The sequence below is a fragment of the Nilaparvata lugens genome, chromosome 1 (genome assembly GCF_014356525.2).
Source record: "Nilaparvata lugens isolate BPH chromosome 1, ASM1435652v1, whole genome shotgun sequence".
Lineage (NCBI taxonomy): Eukaryota > Metazoa > Arthropoda > Insecta > Hemiptera > Delphacidae > Nilaparvata > Nilaparvata lugens.
The window spans coordinates 38,935,734-38,960,206 of NC_052504.1; the positions used below are offsets into that span (position 1 = coordinate 38,935,734).

Genomic DNA, 24,473 nt, shown 5'->3' on the forward strand with positions numbered 1-24,473 from the left:
AATGATTAAAATGTTGTCAAAAACAGGGTTTTTCACGATTTTCTCGGAAACGGCTCCGACGATTTCGTTCAAATTTATACCTAAAATAGTCATTGATATGCTCTATCAACTGCCACAAGTCTCATATCTGTAAAAATTCCAGGAGCTCAGCCCCATCTATGCAAAGTTCGATTTCAAGTTCTCAATTATCAGTCTTCAAATACAAGTTAAACGAGAAAATCTAAGTGGAAAAGATTGAACATGAAAATCTCCACAATTAATGTTTAGTAACATTTTCACCTAAAATTGAAAATAAGCTTGAAATTCGAGAAAATGTTATTATTTCAATTGCAAACTGTTGGCAACTGTTGATTCTATTGAATCATTCACTATGAAGAGATAACAGACTTCGTGTGTCTTCTGCGTTATTGTCCTGTCACCAACTGGCGTATTTTTTGATTAATAGTACACTGTGATGCGCGTGAACACTAGCGTCAGGTGATCAATTTTCATAATGGCAAGGAAAGTTGTGTGAGTGTGCCACATCAGATTTTTCCTTTTATATTCTCCTTGAAATGCAAAATTTCCAAAAACCTTGTATATACGTCGACGCGCAATTAATAAAGGAACATACCTGTCAAATTTCATGAAAATCTATTACCGCGTTTTGCCGTAAATGCGCAACATATAAACATTTAAACATCAAGAGAAATGCCAAACCGTCGACTTGAATCTTAGACCTCACTTTGCTCGGTCAATAACTCCTCTTTTTTATAATCTTCTCCCTTCCTCTAGTATAGTTCTTTATATCTTTCTTCCTTTGTAACATCAAGGGACATAATATGATGCGTATGTGTCGTCATAAAGTAAAAAATATCAGAGAAACCATTTTTACAAAATGATGTTTCACCCTCAAAGTATGAAGATCTTCTTTATAAGAAAGAAGAAGCCGTGAGTATGTGGAACGCATACTGAAGGACGCACATTGCTTTGCCGAGACATGTGCGTGAGGCTTGCCTTACACGAATCTGTACGCTTGTTGGTACTGGGCTGCAATCATAGTCAAACTTCAAACATCGCTCAAACGCGAAATCCTTTTGTTTTATTCGACTTCGACAGTTCGACATTTTCGACAGTTGAATCAATTATATTCATGTAGGCTATGTTGTATTTGAGTTGGACATGTTATTCCCTTACACTTCTTTGAGATGTTTAAATATTTAATGAACTTTGTTAATAATTGTAAATCGTACAGGTTTTTGGTTAACAAATAATTTGAGTGAGTTTGTGATGATAGTTTTATAAATTAGATTCTGTATTCATAAATATTTTTTGACAAGACAAAACAGGTCTTAAGTCAAATAAATTATTAGGTAGGACCTATTTTATGATTTGAATATGGCTGGTAGTTCATGTGATTATTATAGCTTAGTAGAGTACTATGGGGAAAATAAAGGATATACCTGTGGTTACTGTAAATCGTCTGATACTAATTGCAGTCATGGTAAGTTCAGTGTATTTTCAAGTAGAAATTAATTATTTTCTGACTTTTACCGTGGAGAAAATTTATTTGGCCGCTCAGTATTGTTTTATCACCTATATTAAAACGTATTGGCAATCCAGGTTGAACATCCTCAGCATAATGCATGTCTTGAACCGCACTCTACAACTTTGTAATATTTTATACATTTTTCTTTTATTTGCAGAAAAATGAACTTTATGTTTACGTGTTTCAATTTGTGTTATAACTCTCAACTAACTTTATTCAGTTTCCGCGAGTTGGAGGAAGCACTAGTTTGGGAATTGAATGGTTTCGTGGTCGCCCTGATAAGCTATTGAGATAAAATTCAGGCGCTGGCGTCCCGTTGTAAGGGTGACAACTTGTAGAGCCTAACCTCTAAATAATTTAATTTGTTTGAAAATTGCTTCCTAGTTGTTTAAAATTGACCTAAATCTATATAGGTAAGGTACCGGTACACTCATCTCTCATCATTATCCGTCTCAATGCCCAAACACAAGCCTCAAGCTGATATGGGCATCATTCTAAAAAAAATATTGTTACAAAAAGTAAAGCTTAAAGTAGGTTAGTCATTTATATTGAGAGTTAACCCTTACTCAAAAAATAAATGAAATTAGGAAGGAGTCTTTATCTGATCTTCTATCACTGATTTGAGGTTTTTAATGATCTGGTTTCCTCTTCAATCCAGGTAGGCCTGGTGTACGGTAAGCAGCCTCAGGCCTATTTCTTTGAAAATAATATTATAAATCATATGATTCGGAAAAATGTATAGCCTATAACCAATATATATATATATATATATATATATATATAATATATATATATATATATTATAAAGCTAATACGATTCTTCAAAACATTTTAGAAAATTAAACATTTAACGGGATTTTATGCGATGAAAAGTATTTCCAATTACAATTAGAAATACTAGACCATGTTATTATGGTCTGTACACACGTTACCCATTATAAATGAAAGGATGCATTGATCATTCACCTGAAACTCATTTTTCAAGAAGTTGCAGAGACTGGAAAATTAAATTTTTGTTGTTAAATTATTATACAGCTCAGTTACAGACATGATAACGCGGACAAATTTTTTATAGTATTTTTCTTTTTAGAGAAGTACAGAACTATAGCCTAATATAGTCTGCCAATGTCACAAAAGAGACCGTACGTTAATATAGTCTCTTGTTAGTAGGCAGTAATGCAGTAATATAAATTTGATATAATATTATAATAATGGTATGGTATGTTCCAATTTGATATGTTTTGACTGGTGAGAACACAAGTTTATCTGACCGCTAGATATGCTAGCCCATACAGTGTTATCCAAGGTGCACCATGCGAACTATGCAAATTAATCCATACAAAATTAATTCCGACTTGGAGGAATATGCGGAGCAGAGTGATGGAGGGAGACCAGTCAATTACAGTGATGAATAATAGTGTCATAGAAAGACGCGCAGTTGCCAATTTGTCGATTAGACTCAGTCGACTCAGTGCTTTCAGAGAGGAAGCAAGGTATGCGTATCATGAGCAGTTGAACACTCACTAAAGACTACAGACCGCTGGCCGCTTTAGCAAGGCAAAAAATCAAATCAAATCAAATTGGTTTTTATTATCATGATTTCAAGGTACAAATATTCATATTATACAACAACGTTACATCTTCTGCAACCAAACTATCATAAATAAAACTTTGAACTAACAAACAGTTGAACTAAAAAATTAATCATTATAACTAAATCTAGTTACTATTATATCGTAGCTCCAGAAAATACAACATTATATTTTAAAGAACTTCATGAAAACTCTCCACAAAGGCAAAGCCTGTGTGTGGAAGAGGGTAAACATCGCCGCCGCTGTATCCCTACTTTTCTCTGCTCCTCTTATCCCTTAAGTCGGAAGCTGTATGGACTATACACAATTAGACTACTCAGTGGAGCTTATTTAATGTGCAATCATTACTGATCTAATCACTAATATCAATTTTCTCTCTCCAAGCGATTTATAATCAAACATTAATGAAAGTATATTGTATAATTTATAATAAAATATCAAAGGATGAGAACAATGAATGAATTACGGATAAACTAAGGGAAAAACAGAAAATAAATATAATGGATTACAGGTAAATAATTAAAGAAACAGAAAAACCAAGAATATTAATAGAAGTGATTAAAATACAGATTTGTGTCCTATGATAGATGTTATATTGCCTGTCCGCTATTTTGTCCCTTTTAGCCGCCTCTTACGAACATGCGGGGAATACTGTGGATACAATTCTACTTGCCCTAACACACTTTACACACTGGGTACATTGACCAGGGTTTCGCTACAAGAACCAAAAACCACCAGGTTTCAGTTTACCACGAAAAACATGGTTAGCACTGAATAGAGTAGGGACACAGCATGGTAGGTATGCATATTCTATGCACAAATGGGGGAAGGCTCATTCGGCCTCCTGTGGGTGTGGAGCAGTCCAGCCTGTAAGGCATATCAGGGTGTACAGGAAGTTTTTTTTAATGACTACACCGGCATTAATAGCCTATTTGAACTCATTGAACTCATACCCTTTAATTCCAGGGAAAAGTAACTGTAAAAATTCTCTTTTTATAAGTGACTAAGATAGGTATTTTATTCGTTTTATGTATAGCCTACTTTTTCAATTTACGATGTATTTTGTCAAACTTATGTATGTTGTGTGCCATACGCTAAATAAAATTACTGGTAACTTATAGTATTATATGGATTATATAGTCTTATATCGCTAGTATATGTCCCATTAGAGGCTGTGCGTACTATACCAAACGAAATGAAAAATTATCCTTTACATGTAATATGGGCCTTATATACTCTTTCCACCTTCATATTGATTAGGAAACTGTTAACTCACTGTATTTACACTAAACTGTGTTTATGGATTTTTCTTATAGTCCCATTACAAGCAGTCCAACTTGACCTAACAACATGTATATATCTCATCCTAACATAGTTATAAATAACATAATTCCTATTTGCCTTTTATTCACAGTAATTAATGAAACTAATTTGTTTTATTAATAGGAATGTGGGCGCACTCAATGACTGTACAGGATTATCAAGACTTGATTGATAGAGGATGGAGAAGAAGTGGTCAATATATTTACAAACCCAGTATGGCTGTTACATGCTGCCCAATGTATACAATAAAGTAAGATTTCAATCATTAAATCAGTATTATATTATGTTCCAAGTAGATCATCCTTAATCATTCGGTATTGGCTTTAGATTCACTGAAATTGAATTAGAAATTGAAAAGGTTCAATGGAAAGGTTATTTTTAGAATTCCGTACAATTCTATTAGCTTTCAATGCTGAAGCATTTACGTGGCAGAGGCTTTTAGTTTTTGCTGTAAATTCTAGAATCTGTTGTCAAAGAAAGTTGAAGCTTGAGAGCTAAGAGCTCATTAAAAGTTTTATGTATTTGTAAGGAATTGAAGGGCCTCACTCATAAGTGATTTAGTCGAAAAAAAATCCATCAATCACTTGTATGAATTGAATGGATAGCATCGTTAAAAAAACATTTTCAACCTTATTTCAAAATCTATCATCACAATAAACTAAGCTTAAATTTTATTTCTTATATTTTGTCTTCTTTATCAATAATAATTTCATTTATAGAAGCATATCTTTTTTCAATAACTGCAGCGGAATTTAATTAGAAGATTGAGGACGTATTGTAATTCTGTAAAACCAACCACTTGCTAAATATTGTGCTTTCAACCATTCATGTAGCTCCATTAAACCTACAATAAGTTTATAATAAATTGAATTAGAAGCTAATATGTAGCAGCTCTTGATAGTTGATCTTATGTACCTAGTTGCTATAGACTTCTAATTATACCGGTTGCAAAAAAGGACTTAACAACTTTGAAAATTCATATAAATCTTATTAAACAAGGTACAGAGCTGGTTTGGTGTTGTTTTAAAGGAAAATACTTCAAGTTTTTTTTACCTTAAACTGAAGATTTTCTTTGTGACTTCCGTTGGTTATCCTGCAGACATCCCATCGATAGTCGATTTCTTCCCAGACTCGCACTAGCATTTCAGGTGTAACTTGCTCAACAGCAGCGCAAATCCTTGCTCTAAGTTCAGGTAGAGTGACTGGCAAAGGAGGTACATACATCATATCTTTAATGAAACCCCACAAGAAAAAATCCAGTGGTGTTGGGTCTGGGGAACGAGGGGGCCATGCAATTGGCGCATTATGGTCAATCCACTGATTTGGAAAGCGATCATTAAGAAAATCCCGGACGTCAGTCAGATAGTGTGGTGGTGCGTCATCTTGCACAAAGAAAACATTTCGTTCTCGGTCATCCTCATCGATCTGTGGTATCAAAAAATTTTGCAACATATCAAGGTACACTATGCCGTTTTTCAAACCAAAACACACAGCTAGCACGCTCGGGTCCAGTGAAGGCAGCCATCTTTGACGTAACTGCCGCTAGCGCTTGTGCGGCGCGACCAGGCATTAGCGGACTACGCGAGTCAAAACTTGGAGTGTTTTCCTTTAAAACAACACCAAAACCAGCTCTGTACCTTGTTTAATAAGATTTATATGATTTTTCAAAGTTGTAAAGTCCTCTTTGAATCACCAGGTATATATTTGTCTTGTCTAGTCAAAATTGGAGTCCCTCAGGGGAACTTTCATTATGAAAGTTGACGGGTGTGGCAATCCCGGGAACCCCAGCAAGTGGTGGATGCTGTGTATTAGCCTCACAACATCTAGAGGCAGTGTGAATAACATACTTCAAGCATCCACTGCGCCCCTTCCTAGGGTTACTAGGTGACACCCGGTCAACGGCCTCGAAGGCGGATGAGGAGAAATCCCAACGGCGGAGAGGGCGGAAGAGCCTAGGGAGTAAACCCAAACAAAATCCAGGATAGGCACACTCTGAGAGCTGTGGTGAAAGCAAGTGCCTAGGAGAGGGCAACTCTAAACAAACGACCCTGGGCCTCCAGGTTGGGGGTTGAGCATGGGGTTAACTCCTCCATCTTGTAAAAACAAATTTGTTAAGAACACTCGCACAGAGCCTCGGACGGATGGATCTCATGGATTAAATAACTGGAATGGAAATGAAACTGAATCACGGAAAAGGAAAAGGATTGAAAGATATGATTTGAAACTTTCCACGTGGAATGTAAGAACAATGCTAATGCCTGGAAAAATGCAGGAAATTGCTAGAGAAACTATTCAGTTTGATATTGATATTGTAGCATTGCAGGAAATCAGAGGGAAGGGACAATGTGAAATCAGAAAAGGGGGATACACAATTTACTATAGTGGAAATGAACAAAAAAGTGGACAAAGTGGCACTGGATTTCTGGTCACAAGAAAATGCTCCAGGAGTGTATTGGGGTTTGAACCAATAAATGATAGACTCTGCAAATTGAGAATTAAGGGACGTTATAGAAACATGACACTCATATCTGCATATGCTCCAACTGAGGATGCAGAAGTAGTAGTGAAAGAGGATTTCTATAGTGAGCTTTACAAGGCTATTGATGGAATACCGCGTAAGACATGACCCTCATCCTTGGAGACTTTAATGCAAAGGTGGGAAAGAGGACTTTGTGAGGGACATTGCTGGTCAGCATTCACTACACGACGAAACAAACGAAAATGGATTGTTAATGGCGGAAATGACTGCAGCGAACAATCTTCTTATCAAAAGTACGGCCTTTGATCATAAAAAAATACACAAGGGAACTTAGAGAGTGCCAGGAACTAATTTGATGAATCAGATTGATCATGTGATTGCTTCTGCACGGCATGCTTCATCGGTTATCGATGTTAGAGCTTGCCGAGGCCCTAACTGTGATTCTGATCATATTCTTGTTGAAGCGATTATAAGGGAAAGGCTGTCAAATGCACAAAGTAGACGTCCTCAGGAAAGAAAGAGGTGGGACTTGGAAAAACTCAATGACCCTGATGTAGGTGACAGATACAGAAGGTCAATTGAGCAGGGATTGCAAGAACTGGAAATTCAAGATAATGATTATGATGAAATAAATGAAATCCTAAAGGGTGAGGATGTGGTACGATTCATCGAATCGCAAAGATTGCGCTGGGCTGGTCATGTTGAGAGAATGGCGGACCAACGAATGCCAAAAGCAATTTATAAGGCCCGGATGGAGGGTAGAAGACGACAAGGGAGGCCACGCAATCGATGGAGTGATGAAGTGGAGGATGATCTCCGGAGAATGATCTCCGATGGAAGTTGTGGCATGGAGGCGAAAGGCATGTGACCGTGATGTGTGGAGGGCTCTAGTGCGAGAGGCTAAAGCTCACATCGAGCTGTAATGCCAGAAGAAGAAGAAGAAAAAGTCAAAATTGGAGTAGGACAATCTCAATATAAGGAAACCAAAGGAGCAGTCGAAATTCGAATTCTAAATTTCCTCCTATTCAAATGTTTTTTTAGTTTGTCATAAAATCTGCATCTTGGTTCCATAATTTAGAGCCTCGTGTAAAATTACAGGTGCTCATTGCCGGATTTCTCAACAACAAAATCACAGAAAAAGTTGTTGAAAAGAGTTCATAAATTCTTATGTGATGGAACATCCAAGTTCAATAAGCATGATTCGGATTCATCGGACATGGAGAGTGAACCTGGTGAGTTATCAACTATTACTGCTAAAATGTTGTTATCCATAATCGTATCAGTCAAGATAAAGTTCAATTAAAATTCTGATATGAACTAAAAATGACCATAGAAACTAGTTCCATTTCCTGTTTTGATTTGTAGTTTGCTACACAATAAGATCAATTTTATAAACAAACATATTATATGTATCTCAATTTAAAGAAAGAAGCATAACTACCTGAATATTTCTATTTAAAAATGCAAGTGGTTCATTGTTGTAATTCATCTGACAATTATATTTTCCCTTAATTATTCATTTAATATATTTATGAAATCCTATACATATAAAATAAAGTGTCTTACATTAAAAAAACACTCTTTCTACTATGAATTTGGAATTGAAGCATAGATACTCACTTTTCAACGACATGATGCGCCACTATTATGAATAAAGTTAATGGTAGAGAATAGGAAAGATGCCGGCAATTGGCATATTGCATCTGATCATTCGGTTCCAGATCATTCCAAGTGACATTTCCTGGAAGCCAGACGTCTGTGCTCCAAAATGTGTCCAAAGCTTGTCTGAATGAAGGCATTATTTAACTCAGAAAAACGTTCAGTTAATTAATACTTGAGCTTGCTAAAAACTGCCTGAATTCGTCGAATTGGTAAATGCACAACTGAACTATTCTCTGCATTGTACAGCATTCAATAACTCCCTGTCATCAATGGTATTGACATTTTTCTGCAGTAGTTACGTGATGATTGTAGTCAATAGATTCGAACATGAAATTCAGGTCAGATCACAATCATTTCCTCCCGTGTTCAATTTAACAATAATCATTATTATGTCAGTTGCAATATTAGCGTTCAGAATTTTCACTTTTGGTGAAATAATGAAAAGCTGCAGTGGAGTAATGAAAAACCTAGAACTAGAATCAATTCATATTAAAATAAACTTATAATTTCTTATGTAAGTTACGGTAATTTTGAAAAATTTCCAATCCATGGAATACTTAACACATTTTTTTTTAATTTTGACAAAACTGTTCAAGTTTTGAATAATACAATCTAAAGCTTCATTATATATCAACATCTGTCCCATTTCGTATCGAATTATTACTGTAACAATTAGAAGATTGTATCTAATCGATGATCTATGGTTTGAATTAATAGTTGATACTTGATAGTGATGATAGTAGTTTGATCATCAACGATAAAAGCAACAATAACAGGTGAATCGATGTTTTCGAATGGTCTCAAACCCTCATTGAACTGACCAAGACTGGTGGGTCTAGTCGCAGACTATTCGTTTGTACCTATCAGCCGGTTTCAATTTGTTGAAAATCTAAAAATATTTTTGCAGCATTTTAATTTCCTGTTTTGAATGCTCTTAGCTACAGCAGTAGTTAAAAACCTCTCAGGCGAAATAAAATCACGATGAAAGAACATCTCTTGAAAATCAAGTAATGCTCTCTAAAAGGAAATTTAAATAAAAATTAGTTTTATAGGGTTGCATTTTATGTAATTTTGTGTGTTTGTTATGTAATTCTAATTTAAAGGTTACTGAAACTAACCATGTTTTTATTGTAGCTTTCAACAATGTGAACGACATACCAGACTTGAAAGAGAAGGCTGAGAAAGCTGCAGCTAATGCTGATAAAGCAGTTGTTAAAAAATCTCTGTATGATATGGAAGGAGATGGTAAGACAACAAATTCTATATAAACATTTTTGGATGTCTAATGTAAATCTATTGCTTTAAAAATATTCATATAAACTATTTCCAAGTCTAATTTGATTCTCAAGTGATTGTGTCAACAGTGGATTTGGCGCTTCAGCCAATTATAAAAATGTTCTTGAAAAAAATGTATGTTATGTATTTTATTAAAAATTGCGTTTTTGGAGATTACTTCGCATAGTATTATCATGAATTTTGTTGAAAAAGTGTGGATATGCTACTTTTATTGTTTTAAATCTGTATTCTGTATGTAACAGGTGATAATAATGCTGGAAACTCTGGTATAGATGAAAAAATGTCGAATGAGACAAAGCCTTGTGATGATAACACAGATAAAGAAGTTAGTATTCAACAAAATTCGCCTGTGACGACAGAATCCGAAAAAATAGTGAAGCAAGGTAAGCTATTATTTAATTGCTAGCTCAAATGGAGAATTTCTTCCTCAGTTTGATTCTTTGAATGGATCAATTCCATTGTTTATCTCTTTTCTGTATAGAAACAATTTCATTGTTTTTGGAACTAACAAAGCATTTACAAAGCATTCCAATGATGGAAATTGCAATTTAAAAACCTGAAAGATTGAAATTCTCCAAGTTGGAAATGTTTCAAGCATGAACTTTACCACATAACTTTTATTACCAAACATAATTTTTTTGGATCAGGAAAGTATTCAACGTCTTAGATATCAAGGTAACTTTTCAATCTTTCAAGCTGTTGTAGGGTTTAAATTCATGAAAATTAAGTAAATAAGAAGATACCTACATTTTCGTTTCTTCATTTATAATTATTCGATACTTGTATGCTCACATAAACCCGATTCTTGTGCAAGCGATAATTTGAGAGATGAGTGGATCTACAGTTTTTTTGTGGTTTCCTAACCATCGGGTCGTGATTTTTCAGCTTATAACTGTATTGGCAGATCTATTTTACTTCACCTGGAGAACGATACCCGGCGCTTAGACCTATATCAATCTTACCGATAAGACGGTCCTTTCTACCTGAGAGGACAACCACTTATAAACTCTATTTGCCCTTAGAAGCTTACTTCCACTACGTTGTACCAATTTCAAGAGATTTTTCTGATTAATTTAATATATTGTTTGCGCAGGTCAAGGAGCCGATACCGACAAACCTAGTTGTAAAAAAGCAAAATTTTTACGGTTGGAACGGAAAAAACAGAAGCTTTCAAAGCAAGGAATGAGTGCCGAAGATATAGAGTCAAGCCTAAAAAAGAAAGATACTAATTCTGGAAAGACTATTGAGGAGTTCATAAATGCTCCCGTGCCAGAAAATCCGGCTCATAGGCTCGAGGTTTGAACGTTTTATTTTTAAACTCATTTGATATTTTGATTACTCCTCAGTCTTTCTAAAGTTAGTATAGGCCTACTCATTCCACTGATATAAAGCCCGTTTAAATTTGTTTTATGATTATTTTATTGTTATATACTATATTTTAAACTCAAATTATTGAAACTTATATTGGAGCAGCTGAAGAAGGTGTAACTTTGATTCTAATTTTCATCAAATTCAAAAGTTTTATTAATTTTAGTATATCTAAGTTTCTTATTCTGTTGGATTCAAAGATTTAAAAATGTTGAATAAACAAAAAGTAACTATTGTCAAACACTATTTTCCACTGAAGATGTGGCATGTTGTGTGTTATGATACCGAGTTCTGTCATATTATAAAAGTTTGAAAATTGAATTTCGGTTGATTAACTTACATTAACTTTGTGTTTATTTATTTTGGAATATACTACATCACTCACAATACAACTGTTATGTTTTAAGAACTGTTCCTTGCAGTTTTAAAATATTTGAGATTTCATTTCATCAAATCTTCAAACTTATTACTAGAAATTATTCAAGTAGGCCTAACTTTAGTGTTGCCGAATTGGGCCAATAAGTATTAGAGTTACCTACTGTTGTAACTGATATTGTTGGAGGGTTTACTATATAAGTCTTTTTAATGAACCGATGTACCCAATGTATAACAATGATTTATTTTATTATATTTTGTCAACCTAATAATTATTTGTCATCTTGTCGAAAAGTCTGATAATTTTAACGTTTTTATTCAAGATTATTGTGGTCCATATTTAATTTCTCCTGTCTTTTCTAAAAACTTTTTTCTCTCAATTAGTTTTATTTTTATCCATGTCCATCTATAGGCCTAATTCCGATTTATAATATTGGTATTTTTGTAAGTTCTCAATACTAAAATTGATGGATAATGGATTTGCAAAATTCAAAATAACATTACTTTATCATTTTAATTCATTTGTTCTTGGTATTTTACTTAGGGTATCTTTTTGTATTTCATGTATATCATTTTTCTTTCATATTATTTTATAGACTATTTTAAATGCTCATGTGGAATTCTGAGTATGAGCCCGCCTAAATATTCCATTTTAGCTAAATTTTATATTTGTACCGTTTCTAAAATGTTGTGCATTTGAATTCACCAGATTAGGCTAGTACGTTCTTGCCCTCCTTCGGAAGAATTTCAAGAAACAGCTGATGCTGCATATGAAGTTTATAAAAGCTACCAGATGACGATTCATGGTGATATCCCTTCAAAGTGCTCCTTGCGACAATTCACAAGATTCCTTGCTAATTCGCCGTTGAAGGTACAATTAGTTAATTTAGTCATGGCAAACAACGACTTTCAGGGTTCAGTTGCTACGAAATCGGTTGAAAAAGGCATGGGCTCCTTTAGAATTTGTCTAAAGTAGGTAAACTTTAAACTCTATAATCGGTTGAATTTTGAACGTGCAATTGGTGGTTCAATTCAGAATCATCCACTGTCCAAATTCGGTTGTTGCCCACATTCATCTAGATTCATTTCTCATATTAGCCTAATTAATCCATTACATGCCACATTCTATTATTTCATTAAATTAATTCCAACCACTGTTATAACAACCATATTCAATATTGTAACTTGTCTCGGAAGTCTTCTCAATATACCAATCTATAAATTTCATAGAAACGATGCAAACTATAACTTGAGTTAACTAGCAGAACTTGAGTTCTAATCTTCATTTTTATCCAGAATTATTATAAAATTTATAAACAGTTCCATGATAAAACTGGTTGATCTTGTCCAATATATCAAAACTTTCCCCTCATCTGTTTATTCCCACATTCTCTCAACTTATGCTTTTTTATTTTACCCACATTCCTTTCTCCATTTACAATCTCATTATATGATTTCGATTGCTTTCTAACTTAGGGCTGGCTGAATAGAACATTAGGGGAAATGACTTACATTCTTCATATTACGAATTTAGGTCGATTAATAATAATACAAATTCCTAAGCAACAGATCAATCTTCATCCAAGGTAGATTGAAAATACTGAACTGGCGATTAGTCCGAATGATATAATTATGTTGACAGACGGTGTTGGTCTCGTCAGGATCACCAGAAATGCAACGAACAGAGCAAATTAGTTGGCAACTCTTTGCCAAGTACCAGATGGCTATTCACAAAGAAAGTGCTGATGAATGTAGTCTAGACTGTTATACTGAATTTCTAGTTTCTACTCCTTTGAAGGTATGTTGTTTGCCTTATTGATAAGTTTTAGAGTGAGAAGTTGATATTGTAGTTGTAAGGCAATGTAGTTTCTGGGAATTCACTTGATTTTAATAGTGAATATAACATTATTCCTCCATAATTATGAGTAAATATTCCACGTAATCTTGTGAAAAGAGAACTTGATGTGTGAAAAAACGCTAGGACTAGGAATTAGATTTTTAAACTGAATAATATAATCTTGTGGAGATTTCAAGTTCTCAGACAATTATTAGTTTGACTTACATTTTGGGAGTGCCTCGTTATTGTCTAGTGTATGAACAGAACCTTTAGATTTCAAAGGTAAAAATAAATGTTATGGTTTGACTTTTAAATGGCAACGTGCTAATATTATTTGAAATAATTTTATATAATAAACACAAATAACGAAAAGTTGAAATTCTCGCACTTTTAAGATATTACACTTACGAATGACACCTATAATTTGATAATCAGATAATAATTTTGATGTCTGTAACAGAAATTGAGTTTTTTCATTGGCTTCAAAATGTAAAAGCCGACGATTCGAGTCCTATCGGACACATTGATGAGATTCCTTTTAAGTAGATTGGATGCAAAAATCAGGTCATGAATACTTTCCAATATTGTTAGATTCCATTAATTTATTATTGGATATCCCATTAACCGCCTTAATTTGACCCGCTTCCAAAGAGGTCATGAAAATGCACTCATTCTATCTTAAACTCGAGTATCCTGAAAGCGTTTGCCAAATTCTTTAGACTTGAACCGCTAAAAGCTTTGGCTGAACTTTTTCTGGCCAAATGACTGTTTTACCCTACATAAGTAGTATTGACACAGTTTTTCACATATCCTCAGTTCAATACGATGTCCCAAATTTTTTTAGTTGGAATTTCTGAAGAATTTTGCAATCCTTTTGATTTTTATATAAAATTTATTCTCTGGTATAAACTTTTATTTTTTAATAATAGGTGGAAGTAACTTCTTCAATGAAACTTGCACTAATCCATTGTAATAAAATTTATCATTCTATTCTCTTGTTTCTTTTTTATCAATTGAGTATTAATTTATGCTTCTTTGTTTTTCAGCATGAGAAAAGAGGACCTCCCTCAGGCTACGGTTCTTTTCACCAGCAGTATTGGCTAGACGATAAATTGATAGCAGTTGGAGTTATAGATATTCTACCTAAATGTGTTTCATCAGTCTATTTCTTCTACGATCCCGAATATAGTCATCTATCGATGGGGACATATGGCTCTTTGAGGTTAGTGAAGAAACTATTATCGATCATTTATTTAAGCTTTAATACGAAGTAGCGTAATTTCAAATTTATGAAATCCCTGGCTATTATGAAATAATTACGCTATAAACCATAGAGAAACTATAGCGTAAGTAGATATATCCCATGGTATAGGGAATTTATGTCGCTACTTTCACTGTTATCTCAAGTCGATTACTGTCGATTATTGTAAATTATTACTGTTTTGTTTGGGTGAGAGTGTATGAACGGCACAATTTGAGAGACTACCAGCGTCACACAGCTACATGAGAAAGAACTACATGAACTATCGGCTTGGGATAACAGTAAAAGTTGCGACATAAACGCCCTATACCATGGGATATCTACTTGTATGCTATCGTTTCTCTATGCTATAAACTAAGCAGACAGTTTAGATTTTCAATTTGAAAATGTACGACAAATTATTGCTCTTCTGTAACAACTAACAAGCCTATTCCTATTTAAACTGTAGCAGTTGAACTCGAATTACATCCTTGCTATATCAAAGTTGATTTATTAGTGATAATTTACGCTCAGTAAACATGATTCTGTCAAGTTGATATTTGCAGCCCGCATCCATTGTCCTATTGTTTATTGTTCATAACATCCATGGAAAGTGAATAGGTACAAATGAATCCTTTGTTTCATAATTGAATATTGTAAAGGAATAGGCTGCAATTAATAGTGAGATACTATTGCAATTATAAAATTAGTAGAAAAAATATATATATATTCAAAACTAGAAGCATTCTGAATAAGTAAATGCTGAAATTTTGATTCAAAGAATTTAAAGTTGGAACGAAATATATTCAAATATAATATTTGAAAATTGTTTATAAGTATAAATAGTTCATTCATTGTTCAGTTATAGTTTTATTAATTTAATAAGTCAAGTCCTGGTTTTTGGTGTAATATACATTAAAACTAAGGATAGGCACACACCAGTTATTCAAGATAAGACAAGTCACGATTAGTCACAATACTTCACATAGTTGCTTATGAAGCAACACACACCGATTAGTCATTGCAATTAGGGTATGTTTATGTCGGAGCTGTGATAAACGATCCTAGCAACGATAGAGAAGCGATGCTAGTAGGGAGTAGCGCTCAGCTTCTATCGACTGTTCATGCCGACAGTCGTGCTTAAAGCTTGATTCGTGAGTTCATGTTTTGAAAAACCAATTTGTGTATGCTATAATGAGTGATCTGATGAAGATTTTATTTTTGCATCGAATACAGTAAAGCATTACTTACTAGGTTGTAGAGAACGTGAATATTATGCACATCCTATCAATGTGGAGAGGAATGTATTTGGGGAGTATCATTTATTCATTTATTTGTGAACAGAATAACAAATCATATAAATATGATTAGGAAGGAACAACAGGCTTGGCCTAAATCTATTCCATTCCCAAATTTTCATCCAATTTTCGTCCAAAAATATATATAAGCTAAACATTTTGAATTTAGAGAAATTGAAACACCAAACTATATTTGAATATAACACTTAATTATCACTTCATATTGAATTAATCAATTTGTTTTATAAAATTTTGAACCCAAAAATACACACAACTTCTCTCACTAAGCACAGCTGTTGAACTATCATCATTTGTATAAAGATTTAAGACAGCATCCAAAAATTTTTTTTAACTATATGAGAATGGAAATAGAAACTTTCGACTACATTTTGACGAGAGTTTCCAATAATCTCCAAAAGGACTGGAATAATTATCATATAAGTCCTATCATGGCAGAGGAGCGATTAATGCTAACATTAAGGTAAGTAGGTTTATACAGAAAAGTTATATTCTTTGATAATATAGAAACAACTGAATTTATTCTTGAAATGCATACATCAAGGTCTATATTTTTTTTTCATTATTATCATTGACAATAAGATAGAATTTTGTAATTGAATAAGAAATAGTTTAATGAAGTAAAGAAAATGTCACTTGCTTACGAAACTCCACATATAAATCAACCCAAATCATGAAAAAATATTGGTCCATGTTTGTACTTTGTAGTCTACAACTCGATACTAGCCTCGATACTAGCTTCGAAAATGAACCGAGCCATTATCGATGCTCTTATCGATGGTCAGGACCCAAGATCAATTTTCATCGCAGCTCCGACATAAACAGGCATATTAGAAAGCACGTTGGTATTATCTACGCGTTGCTAGAATCGCAGCTTTTATCACTTTTTAGATAATACCAACGTGCTTTCCAATAGGCCTGTTTATGTCGGAGCTGCGATGAAAATCGGTCTTGGGTCCTGACCATCGATAATAGTTCGGTCCATTTTCGAAGCTAGTATCGAGGCTAGTATCGAGTTGTAGACTACAAAGCACATACAAACATGGACGTCGACAATTTAATAGCTCAAGTTTTCATGAGACCAGCATTATGGAATAAAAGTAATAAAAATCATCATAATAGATTTGTCTTGGACAAATTGTGGGGTGAAATTGCAGATTAATAATCTCCTTTTGGTGATTATTGGAAATTCTCGTCAAAATGTAGTCGAAAGTTTCTATTTCCATTCTCGTATAGTCGAAAAAATTTTTAGGATGCTGTCTTAAATCTTTATACAAATGATGATACGGGTACTCCCCAAATACATTCCTCTCCACATTGATAGGATGTGCATAATATTCTCGTTCTCTACAACCTAGTAGGTAATGCTTTACTGTATTCGATGCAAAAATAAAATCTTCATCAGAATCACTCATTATAGCATACACAAATTAGTTTTTCAATACATGAACTCACGAATCAAGCTTTAAGCACGACTGTCGGCATGAACAGTCGATAGAAGCTGAGCGCTACTCCCTACTAGCATCGCTTCTCTCATCGTTGCTAGGATCGTTCATCACAGCTCCGACATAAACGTATCCTTAGACATGTCTTCATAAGCAGCTATGTGAAGTATTGTAACTAAACGTGTCTTGTCTTGACTAACTGGTGTGTGCCTAGCCTTATAGACCATTAAACTTATAGGTTCATAGGATCATAGTGTTCTAGGAACCGGGCCTAACCGTTGGTTTCTCAAGTTTTTAATTACTTGAATTCATATTTATTGTGAAATTCTGCTGTATCAGTTCCAAAATGGCATATCTACGGAATTTTAGAAAACTTATAATTTTGTAATAATATTGAGAATGTTCATCAATCTTGCCCACTTGTTATTTATTGTTACTTACTTTGTCATGATCATTATTATTATTCATTGCCATTGAACTTTCAAAAATGATTGGAAAAATATCCTTACCATGCGTTTCCATTTTGTTTTTCAGAGAAATAGCTTTTGCTCGCTCATTGAACCAAACTGTTCATGAGCTGAAATTCTACTACATGGGCTTCTACATAGATTCATGTCCGAAGATGAGATACAAAGCCAGATACAAGCCGTCATTCCTGCTCTGTCCTGAGGTGTATTCGTGGCATCCTGTTGAAGCAGCTCTCATCAAATTGAAAAAATCTAAATATTCCCGCCTCAATGATGATGAACAAGCTGTTGATCCGCACAGTCAGCTAGACATTGAAGCTGTGAGTATAAAATAAGATTATCAAGAAATAAAAATCCAAGTACCCATTTAAAAATCATGTTTACTCACATCATGTTTCAACACTAATGTGATTTTCAAGTACTATACTAGACTCAATTGAAAATAACATTAAATTAATGTTAAAACATGTTGTAAATTTTTTTAAAAGGGTACTTGGATTTTTTATTTCTCAATGATAAAGAGTAGCAATAACCAAAAGTTGATAAAACAAGATGTATGTAACCAAGTACACAATCAAATTCGAAAGAGAAAAACGTATGCAATTTTGGGCTTTCTTCATTGACCACCCGGATCTGCTTACTCTTCGTCGTGTCGAGTGAGCAGAAGAAAATATTCAAAGTTCTTACATTCAATATCTTTTTTATTTTCTCATATTATAATAGCCTGGTTTTCATGATTTTAATTTTGGCGAAATCGAGCTTAGCGGTGTGTTTATTCAATTGAAGTGCACTATTGTGCATGAGAGTACTACAATGCAGATAGGACCTTAATGCTTAATGTTTCATTAATAAATACATCTATATTAATAAGTTCTCATCGAAGAATGTGACTGAATGTAGGTCTCGTTATTTAGTTTGCTTTTATTGAAATGATATTTTTATATTATCAAGTAAATTGTTCATTTATTCTAGCCGCGCACAAAAGCCCCATGAATTCGTAAATTAAAATAATAGTTACAAACACTCACACTAGTAGCTAATATTGATAATCATATTAATTATTGATTTATCCAAATAATTTGTTCAATCACCACTGTTTTACATTTCTCCTTTATTGTAGGCAGTATTAATTAATTTATTGATTTTCTCTTCCATCACACCAATACAAATTTGAAAGCATGTGAAAATAAAAAAAACACTTAATTTCAGTAGGCCTATCAAGCTATATGAATATGAGTGAAGTTAAGTTTGCCCTAGACGTAGAATATGAAATCATTCATATTTTTTGTTTCGAATTCGTTCGAGAGTACACTCTTGTTTTTTGTATACTCGATCATTATTTATCAATTAACCCTATAGTTGTGAAATGAACGAATCCATTCGCAAGTTTTTTTAAATTGCGTGCTGTATAAAGTACTAATGATGTCGTTTTAGTAGTGAAAGTGATGTTTATACGGCTAGCTATACGTTTATACGATAAAAAATCGAACGACCAAATTCCAATGGTAGTGCAATGAAATAAATGGGTGATTACAAACACATCGATCAACACGACTAAACACGACGTCGTGTAGTGGTCGTTCAGTGATCGTGAATACAGTGGCGCATGTGATCAAAGCGGCAACTTCAACACATCGAATTTGTTCATACGATCTTTTATCGAACTTTTGAGTAGAGTGATCATATGGCAATTTAAAATATATAATTTTAATGATACAAGGCCATCTGATCCCAAGACAGCACTGTAATGAGCATGCGCACGTAACGTTCCATTCAATTTTTTAGTTCTAATAAACTAGTAGTTCTGTGAACAGTAGTCCTCGCGCAGTTATTAACCACAGCCTCCTCTTATACTGTCAATCAAAGTAAATTATGTCCTGTCCTGTCGTGTCGGCGAGATATTGGTGTGTGAAAAACTAATGGCTGTTTGGGTTGTTGTACCGACAATGTCAATAATTTGTTGTAAACAACTATGCTACTATTATAAAAAGCTTACCGAGTTGAAAGCAGCGAAAAGTCGGGATAAAATACTATGCTATTTCGAGTTATCAATTGCATGCCTCATCGAATGCAATTAATAGTCCACACCACAGCTGATTTTTTACCAAGTTAGATTCAGATATTAATTGCATGCACCATTGCAATAATGCAACAGATACAATAAATTAGGAAATTTTATAAGGTAATGGCCGCTCCAGTCCTCCTCTATGGTGTGAATCATGGGTCACTACGAAGCCACTTGAAAGTAGAGTGCAGGCAGCCGAGATGAGATTTCTCCGAAGAACCAAGGGATGTGACAGAAGAGATCATTTCAGGAATGAAGATATTAGGAAAGAATCTAAAATCTGCAGCATGAATGAAAGATTTACGGAGAATCGGCATCAATGGAGGGAGCATGTTCAAAGTCAGCTGAAAGAATACCATTTAAAGTATATAATTATCAGCCAGTAGGCAAAAGAGAAGTTGGCAGACCACGCAAGCGGTGGCAATAATAGGATTTTTCATGTTTATTTGAATAATTGGTTAGATGTGAGTCGGAACAGGTTAAAGCCTAATCCTTGTTTGTAAGAAGAAGAAGAAGACCATTGCATGCAATTTATATAATCCATTCGACAGCTCGTTTATGATAAATAATTCTATAGTCTGATTTTTACTCTAATATTGAATTGAATTGAATCGCTGCATTTATTAAAACCTAGGAAGGCGAAGTCCCTCCTATTGGTGTATGAAGGAGGCTACTTTTCCTTTTATATTATCCTTGAATTGAAAAATCCTTAGAACACGAAAGTACCTATTACAACTGCTCTTACTGAATCAAATAAGAAAAAAACCAAGGATAGATGATCTAGAATACAACAGTTTTTGATACCAAGTACGAATAACAAATAATAAAATTTGTACTTAATACAAGATGGTATACAACAACATTATCTAACTGACATCCATTGGATTTAAGTGAAAAGAGTCATTTTCAATTTAACCCTAGATTTCCAGGTATTTAGGCATTCGTGGTTACGCTCAGTCATCAAAAGTTGTGATTTCGCAAAACTACGTCAAGTATTCCAGATTTCTTTACAATAGCTTCCAGTATAGGTTCCAGAGGCCAGTGCTACTTAATTTGACATCCGCGTTATTCATATTATATGGAAGTATATAAACTTGTCGCGTCGTCACCATCACGAATGATTGATTATAAAGTATGTAACGTCAGTGTTAAGAAATATGGAAAAATATGTTAATAATACAGGAATACGCTGAAAATGTTAAACATTTTCTAGTATCTCCGGCGAAATATTAGAGTTCTCTCAAAATAAAATTTCTATATCCTAGCTGAGAAAATGCTATCTTCAAGTATCTCAATTCATTTCATTCAAACCAGTAAATTTTAACTGGTTTGAAATTATTAATAAAATAAAATAGAGTTATGACTGTCAAGTAAAACCTTCAAGCGCCGTTGAGCTGGCTATTATTAATATTGTATGCTTACACTGTAATCATGTACATATATATATATATATTATATATATATATATATATATATATATATATATATATATATTTTTTTTTGGTAATATTCAACTCTGATTCCTAAGCTATCTTCAAGTAGTTATCACAATTGCTTTTATTCAAACCACTATATTTCACTATCTGATTTATTTCGACTCCTCTCTGCACACACACGAATCATCCACGCAGGGGTTATATCTATTAAATTATTGTAACACTATTAATTTGTAAATATACTTTTTGAAGAATAAAAAGACATGAATTATTGAAAAAGGAGAGAAAAAACAGAAAGATGATTAAAAACGCTGGAGGAACACGAATTTTTGACGTAACTCTGACGAAATATTGGAGTTCTCTCATCACAAAATCTTATGACCCTAGCTGAACCACTGTACGTAACTTGAAAGTTTTCTTTCAGTCTGCTCTCGAAAAAGGCAAGAAACGCTGAAAAACGTAGATTTGGGGCTTATATTTGACGTTACTTCAAATTCCTTCGGAAGTTTAAATTTTTACACCTGTTCCTAAATTTGACCATTTTCTGATCATTTGTTCTCGGTTAAGTAAACGCAGACAAATTTAGGAGACTCGCAGAAAAACACTAAAATACCTCCGATTTTTTCGTATCTTTGGCATTATCACGAAGTCTTTCTAATATAAAAGTTTCATACCAAATCTGACATTTATTACTAAATATGAACATTATATATTCTTTTTTCCCCCAAAAAAATTATTAAACACTGGAATATCGCCTATTTTGATTGTAACTTTGGGATATTTTTTGAAATTTGTCCTTAGTACTCCCCTAGAGGGCTAACTGAACGTACCTATCAACTTTGAACTTCATGGTTTTGAATCTTAGTCTTGTTGATGAGTGAGTGAGTTCTATTTCGCTTTCTTATATACAGATGAAGATAGTAGAAAACAAATTTTGCGTAGTCAAAATGTCGAATTCTAAAGCTGCGTTTACACCAAAGTTATTAACAAAATGTTTATTTCTCCGTCCTTATAGATTGTATAAGATTGAACATAGCTTATCGTACACATGATGGACATATGTGTTTGTCAAGTTCCGTTCAATCTAATAGGATCTATAAGGACGGAAAAATGAGCATTTTGTTAATAACTTTGGTGTAAACGCAGCTTTGGAAACCACGAGACTACAAAATATGCTCAGGAGTCTACGGTTAACTACTACTAGCACTTGTTATGAGGCAATTCAGCACTATAGAGCCCATGAAAATAAAAATTTAAAGTTTTTTCCTTCAAAACAACACTGTAAACAGTTCTTTATCTTTTTTGAATAATTTGTTATGAATTATCAATGTTGTAGTAACTTTTGAAACACTCTGTATAACCTCGAAAATTCCTTCTCTGATGACGGTGATAACGCAAAATGTGGGAGCTGGACGTTCGAATAAAATTCGATGCGTATGAGGTTGCCGCTTTGATCACATGCGCCACTGTATTCACGACCACTACACAGCTGTCGTATATAGTCGAGGCTAGAGACGGCTGCTACACGACGTCCGTACGATAAAAATCGTTGATCGACGTGTTTGTAATCACCCATTCATTCCATTGCGCCACTATAGAAAACTGAACGTTCGATTTTTTATCGAACGACCAAAATCGATGTGTTTGAAAAGCTGATTTTGTTTGAACGTCCAGCTTTCCATCGGTTTCACTACCACATAGCAAAAACACAGAATAAGTACAGAATGGAAACTTGTAATAAATCGCCTATCTAACCAATGCTTTTTACATGACCCCAATACTAAACACGTCACGTGACCTTGGGAAGTTCCAATCCTGGTCTTCTGATTGGCTCGTAGCAGTGAACGAGATCAATTGATCCGGATCATTAAAGTGATCCGAACCTACCATCAATACTATTACAATGCGGCGCTTCCTAACAAGATGGCGGATTTTGGCGTCAGGGTATAGCCAAGTTTCCGTACTGTATGTATACTGTGGCAAAAAGATGGCAAACAGCTGATGCGAATCATTAAAAATGCACGATCACGATCAAAATCGTTATAAAATCGATGTGTCTGTAATCTACTTCAAGTTTTGGTCGTACGATAAAAATTCGAACGACCAAAATCGATGTGTGTGTAGCTAGACTACTACTAATTTAAATTGTCGCAAACTCTTATTGATTGAAAAATCACGACATAATAGTTTGCTATCAATTACACCATTGTAGTTTCTCCACTGTTTACTATAGATTGATAAGAGTGTAACGAAACTAGTCTCTCGATTGTATAATTCATTTCTGAGACAACCTAATCCGTTTTACTGAAATTAAATCTTATAATTTACTGATTTCAGATTCCAGTTGTCTATAACTGCACCCTGGTTCCATACGTCCGATACAGGAATTCTCTTGGATCAAAAGCCCAAAAATTAGTCGATGACGAAGTTACAGAATATGCGAAATTGGTCGGAATGAAATGTGCAAAGAAAATATTATTAGTTAGAAACTAAAACGTTCAAATATTATCTTGTAAATACACTCCGCTTTGAAATAAATAACATTTGTGATCTGAAATTACTTAGTTTTTGTGAATATATACACCCTAGCTAAACCGCATAACTTTTGAGTCCCTTTAAGAAAATTATGCAATATATAATTTACTAGAAGAAAAATGCTATGGAATTTCTAAGCATCAATTTCTATAATGTCCCTCCCCAATGAATAATTTCAAAAATACTCAAGTTGTTCAACAAAATTTTAAAACGTTTTATTGGTGATACTTGAAAAGGTTTTCAAAAACCTGTAGCATAACCTTGATGACTTTGGTGAATTACCAAATGTTTCATGGTAAATATTAGTCCACTGCGTTTTACATAACTTTTCATTCGTCAAAGTAAAACTTAGGTTATCATTGGAGGTGGAAGACAGAGCTTCTAAAATTATTTTTAGTTCGAGGAAAAAACTTCTTAAAAAGAAAATTTTCAATTTATTCATTCCAAATGAGAATTATACAACTAGTTATAAGTAGTAAATTATTATTTTTTTCTGAACCTTAATTAAA

The 24,473-nt window shown here is 33.8% G+C and overlaps 1 protein-coding gene across 2 annotated transcripts; it reads left to right on the top strand.

The window, feature by feature from the left end:
• Positions 1 to 1,033: 1,033 nt before the first annotated feature.
• LOC111064615 (arginyl-tRNA--protein transferase 1) lies at positions 1,034 to 23,986 on the top strand. Of its 2 annotated transcripts, none has more exons than XM_022352368.2 (10): positions 1,034 to 1,483; positions 4,567 to 4,693; positions 8,021 to 8,154; positions 9,719 to 9,829; positions 10,123 to 10,263; positions 10,974 to 11,176; positions 12,333 to 12,494; positions 14,507 to 14,682; positions 17,996 to 18,248; positions 23,767 to 23,986. In XM_022352368.2, exons 1-10 carry the CDS (start codon positions 1,378 to 1,380, stop codon positions 23,920 to 23,922), a joined length of 1,569 nt encoding a protein of 522 aa, XP_022208060.2. In that variant the 5' UTR covers positions 1,034 to 1,377; the 3' UTR covers positions 23,923 to 23,986. The 2 variants fall into 2 exon arrangements, with proteins under 2 accessions (XP_022208060.2, XP_022208061.2); XM_022352369.2 differs by lacking the exon at positions 12,333 to 12,494 and adding an exon at positions 13,266 to 13,421 and having other exon boundaries at positions 1,068 to 1,483.
• The last annotated feature ends 487 nt before the right edge of the window (positions 23,987 to 24,473 follow it).